Source organism: Rhynchophorus ferrugineus, unplaced genomic scaffold (assembly GCF_030347505.1).
Source record: "Rhynchophorus ferrugineus isolate W39M unplaced genomic scaffold, kcgeb_rfMv2 rfM2, whole genome shotgun sequence".
NCBI lineage: Eukaryota > Metazoa > Arthropoda > Insecta > Coleoptera > Curculionidae > Rhynchophorus > Rhynchophorus ferrugineus.
This window is the reverse complement of record NW_027472581.1, coordinates 34,868,744-34,879,847: the sequence shown is the minus strand read 5'-3', so window position 1 is coordinate 34,879,847 and position 11,104 is coordinate 34,868,744. Positions and strand designations below refer to the sequence as shown.

The following is an 11,104-nucleotide window of genomic DNA, read 5'->3' as shown; positions in this document are numbered from 1 at the left end:
GCAATATTTCCCCTAAATAGATCTGAATAATTTTATAGTGACTAGTACTTTAATCACCAGGTTTTTATTGCTAGATACTATTATAAAATCTAGTTTAAAATAAAATGATTACAAAAATTAAATGGGACAGAAGTTTTAAAAGTAGGAAATGTTTTTGAAGTTTCTAACGGTAACTACACGACGTGCGTGTTGTGACAATACGACGGCGATAAACGATGGTCGGCACGTCTGAGCTAGACGCCTGCGCACATCCATAGTGCGAGTATTGGCCGTGGGAGAGCGCGCTGGGCGGCGCACGGCCCGTCAGTCGCTGACCAGATTCCGTTGGTGCTTGTATCGTTGCTCGACGAACCTGTTCGCCGACGTCGTCCACTCTCGTATCGCGTGTCGTCGATCTGAGCTGTCACCGACTTTCGCGGCGCGTGTTTAGTTTTGTTTACAATTCCCAAGCTGTGGTGCGCGATGGAACCCCCCGGCGGGAGAGATTCCCGGTTCAATCTCGGCTACAACATGAACCTGCTGAGCGGCGAGCCAGCGCCTGAGATCTACGGCAGCTCGTTGGGTAGACCGTCCACCAGCCTGCAACAGTTGTCGCCGCGGCACACCATGGTGACCAGCGCCTGTGGCACGAGGACCACCCTCGCCAAATCGGATGTCTGCTATGATGACCGCGGCATGACACCCGGTCAGCAGGCTATGGGCCTGGAAGCCTGCGGCGTCAACGACATAGGCGACGAACCCTACGGCTCCATGCAGGCGAAGAAATCACCGCCCAGTAACGGGAAGAAGACCAAGGGACGTGTCAAGATCAAGATGGAATACATCGAAAATAAACTGAGGCGGTACACAACATTTTCGAAGCGAAAAACAGGAATAATGAAAAAGGTCAGCTATAACCTCAATTTTTGACAGTCGAGTCCCCTCTCCAACGTTGCCGTACTTTCTTGTTTTCCTCGTTGGTTATTCCCGGTTTCTTGGTGTTATACACACTTGAAACAAGCTACAGTTTTCATCTGTATTTCATAACAACAATTATTATTGGTTAATTTTAATTAAAAGTAAATTTGCCGATATTTATAACGGGGTAAATATTTCCATTGTATATTCTCGACACGGTATGGCAACACGATCCACATGTGAGAGAATGCGCGCGCACCCGCGGCCGTCTGTTGCTGCGTTGCCACCAATTGATAAATATTAACTAGCATCAACAATATGCGTCTTTAATGGGCAAATATCTGTATTAATGCGGTCCAGATCGGGATTTGGAGCGAACTATGCGATAGACCATCGGGAAAAATGCCGATAATAGACCGGTTCCTGTGGTTTTTCCGGATAAGACGTCGATAAATCGGAAAAATATGGCTTCACCGTACGTGTCGAAACGACGATTTAGATAAAGATGACTAATGTGGAATTGGTCTTTTCTCTTTGCAAGATTTCGTGTAGGATATGTGGAAATTTGCGTCGCGATCTTTTCTGTAACAGGAAGTTCGGTTTTGTAGGTTAATTTTTACATGGTTTTATTCAATCATGAGTACCTTAATGATTTATAATTATGGACACTCTGCTGTATGGTTTTTTGGATATAACTCAACTTTGTAATTTTGTTTGTTTGTTGCGATATTAGATATTACCATATTTTGTTACTGATGTTTTTTTTTTTGATTGGTGACTAATACTGCGACGTGTTATTGATTTCGATTAATATTGATGGTTTTATTTGAATATCAAAGAAAAAGAAGCCTAAGTAAATTTTATACTTTATTACTTTATATATATATTTATTTATATGTAACTAATAGCATTTCAACAATTTATTACCATATATGCAGGCAGGTCTGTTTCCAAATATTCAGACTATGAAAAAATGCTTTTAGTTTTTTATATTTAACGTTTTTTAAGTTTCTTTTTGATCCTAATAAGTAAATGACAGCATAAATAAACTGCTTAGAGTGCCTTTAATGCAGTGAAAGCTTCTCAAAACGTCAATCGGATTATCTGGAAGCCATCGGTCTATTTCTGGTTTAATTTTCAGAGCAATTCCAGTATATTTTGGATATCACACAAGATCAGTTGCTAAATTTGGATGAAATACATTCGATTAATATGATTTTCATGAAATTCTTTATCATATTTTTTTTCGATTGGACATTATGGTCGGTCACTCAGTTAGTATTTGGAGTTCATTAGGTTGAATTTTATGAATAAAGTTGAACCCAGGTTGAATATTACATATGCTATTTAATTCTAATTTTCCTATGGTTTATACAAAAGTATCTGTTATATGATTCCATGAAAATATCAAATTCCTTCAAATTTATGTAGGATTAGACATATTATTTGACTTAATGGGACTTATAGTGCTATGTAAATAGGTTTAGGCACTATTCATTCAAAAGATAGTTAGAAGGAGCTGAGAATGTGATTGATGAAGTAGGACTTCCTAGCAAAGTATCCATTATACACTTACAAATGCGGCACCTCTTTCAGTCGCAGCTTTTTTTGCCGAAGTATTAAAGCATCATTTAGACTTGAAATTTACGTTGCAGTTTATGTCTTATGAATGAATTATTGGCTGTCGGATTGGAGCAGCGTTTATTGACTAAAACTAACCTACGTTTCACGATCATTACACATTGCTTTTTAAGAACGGGAATTTTGATACTCAAGCTTTTCTAACCAGGTTATCCAATTTAAGTAGGTGTGTTGAGCTACAGTTATTGATTGATCAATCGATTTTGTAAAATATTAATATAATAGAATGTGATAAGGCATTTATAACTTAACTGACAACATAACTTCATTTCTGAATTCTATACCATATCTTACTCAATGTTGCCATTTATTAAAAATCCTATTTTTATGTATCGTATTTAAGATGCTGTTATAGTCAATCGGGTTTGAATGTTTTCTACTCATATTACTTTCCATATTTCAAAAGTTCTTGTAACAGTCCTTAACACATAAAAATAGATAATAATGTCTAACTTATTTTAGTACTGTGGAGAATAGTAACACACTATAACATTTATTGTAATGTTAAAAAACACAGTATATTTATTATATTTTAGCCACATTATTCACTTAATATTGATTACGTATCTGGATGTTACGACACGCTTTTTCTTAACAGTTAGGAGATAATTAAATTAATTTTGATTTGTTTATCCAATCTAACAACTTGACTACGATACAATTTTAATTACTCACATATCGCCAGTAAATAAACATATCATATAATCATATTCCAAACTAAAAGATTTTATTTCTCATTTTATAAGTTGGTATTGTATTTATAAACACTGCTAATAAAACTAATGCTAACTATAATTGTCGTAATAACTATGAAATAACATTATAATCAAAAAAATGTAAATTGTAAAACGTTGTGGTCCTCATTTAGCTGTTTCTATTTATATATTCGGGGATATTTTAATATTTAAATTTATTCCGTGTTGTATTTTATGAAATTTGATCTCAATCTAAATCTTATTACAGTTTCTGAAAACAGAGAATTCATTTTTATCGTATTCGTTGGAAACATATTCTAGGAATACCGCCCATGGATGGTCGTTTGCGTTTTAAGGTATATCTGTTACTACAGAATCCGTTGATCAAAAGTGTAGACGTTGAGTTGTGGCGTTGTCGTAATAGTGCATTTTTTGAATCAGTACAAAAACTGCTTTATTTTTTGGTTGCCATCAAATATGTGTATTTTCATTCAAATTATCATTAATGAGACTTAATATCTCAAAAATGTCCATTTGTTAAATTTTAGTGTGTTTGAAAGGATTATTCCACGGGAAACAATTTTTTTATTCTTGACTGACAACTGGCCAAACCAAAAATTTTACTTTGATTATTATTCCGAATTCGCAGTGTCTGCTGGTTTAATACTGTGTAATCTGTACCATTTGAGTTTATATTTGTATTGTATGTATGTGTATATATTTGCTAATGAAAGGAACACAAGAACGCTGTAAAAAAGTTTTCTAGGATATCTAGGATATGTTGAATTATAGCACTCAAGTTTCTTTCATTTATTTAGAGACAAATGGAACACGAAAAATATTTTTTCTTTAACATATTTTTATTTCAATAATGATCATCTCTCAAAAATAATGGTAGTACTAAAATAATATTTGGTTTTTTCCATTAATAGGATTTTTCATTTATTTTCTGACTTCAAAAATATTGTTAGATTATTTTTCAACTTAATGTTGACTAACCATCGTTTGTTTATCAACAACAAATTTGTTTATTATAGAGCTGTGCTAGTTTCTAAGTTATATTTTCTCTAAATATAAATGATAAGTATTTAAAATCATATTTCATACAATGGGAAAAAAGAGAATATTAATAAAACACAGGTCTATGTGAATATATGTTATATTAACAATATAATAATTGATTCAATCATAGCAATATCAGCTCTTTGATAAACATTGCGCAGGTCATCTCAATGAGTATACTACTTGAGAAATTACTAGAAAAATATATGATTGTGGAAAACACTGAACCTAAAGAATGTCGAATATCTATCTTAAAGAGAGCTCTCTATCTTAAGCTTTATTAAAGTTGATGGTTGAGATAATTATTATTGATATCGGTGTCATATGGAAACGTATATGGATGTCAATTTGAAAGTACTGTTCACATTTGTTATGCAATTGATTTAATACCGCAAAATCGTAGCGGAGTATATAAATACGACCTTATTAGTGAAAAAAGTTAAATATGCAGTATTTTGGATATAATGTATGTTGCTTAATATATAGTAAGACAACTTATTGGGCTCTTTAAAAGAATACGTTATCTTCTATTAACACTTCATCATCTCCATCTTCGTTGTTCCCGTGACAAAATTCCATTTAATTTTAGTATACAGAGATCAGAACGAATGAGTATTTGATTTTTTAAATATTTTAATTATTATAGGTCGAAAAGTTCACATTTAGTAAACAGGTAGTTTTGAATATATATATGATGTGTTTGCATATGTGTAAAAAATAGCAATTTTAAAACTTCATGGATTGTGTGATCCAATTGGATGATGATTTTTTGCTCTAATATGGCAAATATTTCCAGAAATTATGTGTAATTTTCAGCCATATTGCTTTTTACTCTTTTGAAAACTGCTGAAAGAATAATGCGTATTGTACTTATAAATATCAGAGACATTCAATTCTGTTATACAATTTGTATGAAATGTAACCAAATATTTTCTCAAATTTGAAAGTTCAAATTGTTTGGCGAAGAACACTTTAAGTTAAAATAGAAGAATTTGTAAAAATGCGTATACGGACTATTAGTGTATTGTGTTGGCAGTTCTTAGATATTGTCTATCTTATTATTAGATTAGATTTTATATATTTTGTTCTTAATTTTCTTCAGTAAATTAGTTTTCACTTAAGTATTATTATGTGTGACATTAGAGTATGGACAAATTAATAAAAAAAAACAATATAGGGTGTTAAGTATAAATGATGTAAAATATTTTTAGCTTGAATTAATGAATCAAGTTATACACAATCAAGAATCAAGAATAAAAATAGTAATAAAATTCGTAAATAAATATGTAAAATATGTAGGAAAAAATCAGGTATAGAAATAAACAGAATATAGGTTCACCTAAATAATGTATTACATTTTAAATGTATAGTTTCAAATAAAGAATATTTTCAGTTATAATAAAGCTATGAAAGCCAAATAATGTTACAGTTTCATGACAAACTCCTCAACTGAAATGGGGAACCTCATTATAATATCTTAATAGAAAAAAATACCGAATTCATCTGAATATAAAAATAAAGAATATCAATTTAAATCGGTCGACGGTGATTTCATTGTCATAAAATGCGTGTATAGCGAGGAGTAACGATAAGATGTTCGAAGAATACATGTTTCTGGGAAACTCCGCGACGTCCGGCAACGCCGCCGCCGACCGCGAACTTCACCGATAAAAAATCGGGCGTCGATACGCATCTGTCCGAAACCGTCGATCTCCGAGCCCCATCCCTATGCGTCCCGGCCCGTTTGCTCCCCTCGTTTACCTTTCCCGACGAAACCGTCGACTCCCGTTGTTCGCACCCCCCGGGGTAGGCCGTGACCGTAGTAATCGAGCCCTTTGTGTGCACGTGAACCGCGTAATTGGCGCGCTCTCGGCCATTATTATTATCCGGGTACTGTTAGGTGGTACCGCATCGTCTTCGGGAGTCGTACGGCACTCGGAAGTGGACTCGCTCGTTTCGTGCCGCTCTACGTCTGTCTGCGTGCTTTTTTCGTCTTCTTCTTCTTCCTCTTCGTCGTCACCGTTGTCGTCTTCTTTTCGATGTCGGTGTTTTTTGTTTGCTGGTGTCTTGTACTGTTGGATACGGTTTGAACATATGGTCGATGTTGGAGATCGATTGATCAACAATTGGCCATGGGCCTTTTTCTGCTAGCAATTGCTGATGACATTTGTTGAGTGCGCGGGTGGGCTGCCGACTGAAGATCTCTACCAAGCAATAGTTTCTTTATTGAGTTTCTTTCCTTTGTTACAAGTTTATTTCATACTAAAAGTAATTAAAATGTATTGGGTTATTATTTTTTAAAAATAATTTCTATATTTTCAGTCTTTCAAAATAAAGTATATACACATTATCACTTTGAATGTTATATGTATCTCTTCACGCATGCTTTTGAATTTGCATTGCATATATATTATTTTACTTATTCAATATGAAAATTATGTTCTTATATATGTAGCATTATATAGACTAGACAATATAAAATCTCTACTGAAAACCATTTACAGTTTTATAATTTTAATTATTTACATGTTAGATTACGTTGCTTAGTACAACTTTAATTTATAACATTATTTATTACTATTGTTCATTTGTATTTGCATCAATATGCTAACAAGTAGGATAAATGTGGGATAAATACATCAGTATGTGTATCATATATTAAATTGAAATTAGACTACTTAAGCTAAATTTTAGTTTAACGCCTATACACTATACAAGTTCGTCTGCCTTGGTGCGCTTTCGTCTTCTCATTTCTTGCCTGTTGGCCAGTAGCTGTATTGTAATGTTTTTCATGTTTTAAGGCGAAATCTTGAATAACTTCGTAAACCCATTTGGTTTCGACGTCATCGTGCAGCTCTTCGTTGGTTACGTAGCAATAAGCATTGGCAATTAATCGAAGAATTTTGTGTTGGAATTGTTGTTTAGTTAAAGGTTGTTTTGATGATTTAGTACAACTTCATATTAGAATCCTATAAGGCCATGAGATATGAGACCAATCTCGTTGATTTTCGGTCAAGTTGGGTGCATCTGTCGACTAACGGGTACAGTTCTTTAATTTCGGGTCTGATCTGTTCTGATTTTTGTTTAACATGATGTTTCCAATTTTACTTGCTGTCGAGATCGGTATCGATGTATTCCACCGATTTTGCTTGAAAAATCGGGCTTCCGTCAAGTGATATAATCAGGTTTTTATCATTTCGCCGCAACGCAGTGTTATATAAAACTCTCCACTTATTGTTAGGACTTACACTTGACAGACCCATTATTTCTATTTCAATATGAGATGTAGAAAAGTAGCAATTTTGATATGGTTGATAAAAAGCGTCAGTTCAATCTAAGGTACAACCCAACAGTGTTGGTCATGGATGACGAAAGAAGACTAGGTTTTACTTTGCTTTCTTGATTGAACTAATTGCCTAACAAAATAGATAAAACGGTTGGCAGCGATGTTACCTGGTGACGAGGCTTGGGCAGTCGATGGTGGCGCGTCTAAACCAAACGATGGTCGGGTACTGAATTATTAGAAATACCCTTCAATAACATCCCAGATAAACGTCTCGGGATTGCCAGCTATTCGTTATCGGGTTCTAGTTGGCGCTACTGGCACCCCGCCCATGTTCAACATCTGGGATTATATTTCTCGGTAATTTGTAGACCGTTCTTCCACTATGTAAAATTCGACATGCCTCAAGGTCGCTACACCTTCTTGAACCCGTGATATTAGAAAGGATTTCATGAAAAGTCTGATTAGTAAGCCTAGAGTAAAAATCAAAGAAAAGTCATATAAAACTTGACATTTGGCAATTTGCGTCAATATAAACTATGTTTGATTTAAATAAACCATTTAGAACAATAGTTATTTGTTTAGAATTATTTGTTTTTATTTTTTTTTGCTTGAATTTGAACCTGTGATATTAGAAAGGATTTCATGAAAATTCTGATCAGTAAGCTTAGAGTAAAAATCAAAGAAAAGCCATATAAAACTTAATAGATTTTTTAAAAGCCAATATGCTTGAATATTTTTGTTTTGTTTTAGAACAGTAAATATTAATAAACACACGTTTTTTTCTCTGCTGCATTTATAGTTAACTGAATCATATTGTACGTATTTGACTGTTTAATATTTGTTTACCTTATTTTTTAATATTTTTAATACCTATTATGAATATAAAGGAGATTGTTTCACATTCATAATGCATGTGAAAGGGACATACATCATACTTTTTGATATATATTAAATGGTACATGGGTATTACCGGATTATTGTTCCCACTATGGGGATTATTCTTTAATCAATTCCTTTAAAGAAAATGAAAACTGATAGTGGTGTCGTTCACTTGCGTATAAGTTGGTACAGCTTAGCGGAAGACAGACAGACAATATAGAAATGCAATCATCGTTCTCAAAAGGCCGAGAGAGGCCGAAAACAGTAGCCGGATAATCAGCAGTCTCCATACACGGTGACACTTTTAATAAATCTGTCCGAGATTGGATGATGAATTGGCACGTTCGAGACCCGTCCGCCTATGACACAGCGAAGCGCCGACAACAGATCTAATTATTGTAATAAGAGGAAACGTAAAACGGCTACGGCGTTGGGTTCGGGACATAATGCACGATGTGTGGAAGAGGAGAAATGGTCATTGGTTTTTGAATATTGAAAGCATTATTTGTTTGACATTTGACAATTTGCGTCAATATAAACTATGTTTGATTTAAATAAACTATTTAGAACAATAGTTATTTATTTAGAATTATTTGTTTTTATTTTTTTTTGTTTAGTGGGTCAGATAAAATTAAACTTGAAATATTTTTCTAATATCTGAAAAAAAATTGTAATAAAAACTGCAAAACTTTAGGTTACATTGAGTATTTTTTTTGAGAATATATTCGTTATAATGTTATATTATTATGATGGTTTATCCAAAAGGCATTCCCATTCCCTTTAAGGGAGAACTTACTCCATAAATATCAAGTGTTAAGACCTGATGCTCTTGTTTACAGATTTTTTATTTTTTGCTCTTGTTCTGTATTGTTTTTGTAATTTTTGTTTATGCATGACCCAGTTTTCAGTTATATTTGTCAGCAATGTTTTAGTAATGAAACCTACTGTTGATAATATGATTGTGATAGTGTGGATGTCCTTTATTTGCCACTGTTTTTTGAAATGACTCTGTGAGATCTTGGTTTATCATTGGTCTTGGTCGTCATTTCTTGGTTTACTAACATAGAGTGTCTTGCATATTGATCCAGCTTATCATGCGTTATATATTTTCTCTATTCTGCATCTATACCTACATTTGTCATTATTATACATTGGATCTTATATTATATACTTAAGGTTCTGGTCTTGGTCCAGATCCAGTCTTATATGTCAGTATTAGTCTTCAGATCCATTCTTCGCAGTTGGCATTGTCCAGTTTGTGTTAGATGAATGGGGTTTTCTCTTCTAAGCCTCTTATCATTTCTACATTTGCCTTATAATATTTTTCGATGTTGTTGTTGATCATTGAAAAATACTTTTCCTGATTGGGGTTGTACATTATTATTATTAAATTAAATGTTTATTTTTAGAGTTATATTTTATGCCAAATATATTAATATCTAATAACTTCAGTATTTAAATATGTTACAAAAAATGTTATATTTGTAATATTAACTTTATTTAATCGATTTTGGGAATTCCATTTCGTCTGATATCTTCGCATTGGCGCTATGTCATTAAAAATAAGCTAGTGTCACCTAATGAACATATTTAACGAGCGGAACTAACGATAATAATTATTCCTTTTGTTTTAAATTACTTTAAAATTTCTTAGGAACATTTACACCGGACGCTTGGTTGGGATGTGATTGCTATTTGGGATGATGCAGAAAGAATCCAGCAAAGAAGCAGGCAATCCGAATAGTCCGAATATAATGCATAATTATGATTAAAAAAAAACAATTTGTCCGATACATACAAGTACTGTTTTACCTTAGCATTATTATTTATAGTTTTAAGTAGTTTTTCTGCCACTTATCAGTAGATTGTATAATTTTTTTAATGGCAATTACGTACAGTTTTATTGTGGGACTGTTAAGAATATGTTTAATTTAATATCTAAGAAATTTATTGATTAAATGTTGTTAGATTATGTATTATGTTATAGTATATGTATCATACGCCAATATTTTCAGTTTCGTTGTTACCATCTTTCTTCATACGATGTGATTATTTCATATATGTGATATATATTGATAGGAATAGATACGAAGGTCAAATCACCGTTTTTGAGAAATACTGAAAATTTTATTTTAAGTATATTTAAAGTAATTAAAGTTTGCAATAAAAGTTTGAATCCATGCGACTTTTCATAGCTTTCATAGCATAGTATAGTTCAAAGTTTAGTTAGCCATCTGTACTATCAAAATAAGACTTAATAGCGATATTCATTTCATCTTGTGACTTGAATCGTATCCCCCAGAAATATTTTTTTGGCTCAAAAATGGCCAGAAATCACACGTTACCAAATCTAATGAATAATGAGAATATTGTGTAACTGTGACATAGTTTTGAATTAAATAGTGATGGTTTACGGCTTTATGGAATTATGTCGTAACATAACGTCATCCCTGTGATAAAATTTTATTTAAATTTTATTGAATTCAGTGGTGGTAGACCATCTAGTGCTCTTTTAGTTTTATAAGGATTTCCCGGCTTGTTTTGCCATAAATGATGTATGCTTAACTCTGTTATTTGAAGTTTTTACATTATCGCATGGGTTTCCTCATATTATTTCTGTATTTTGTTAAACTAAAAGTAAAAA

The 11,104-nt window shown here is 32.9% G+C and overlaps 1 protein-coding gene across 2 annotated transcripts in view; it reads left to right on the top strand.

Annotated features, from left to right (window-relative positions):
• Nucleotides 1-290: 290 nt before the first annotated feature.
• bs (serum response factor blistered) overlaps nucleotides 291-11,104 on the top strand; it is a 120,333-nt gene continuing 109,519 nt past the window's right edge. The window contains exon 1 of one of the 2 annotated variants that reach the window (XM_076397354.1): nucleotides 291-885. In XM_076397354.1, the coding sequence (XP_076253469.1) occupies nucleotides 463-885 (423 nt within the window). In that variant the 5' untranslated portion in view covers nucleotides 291-462. The remainder of the gene's footprint in view (nucleotides 886-11,104) is intronic. The other variant, XM_076397353.1, reaches the window with a different exon arrangement.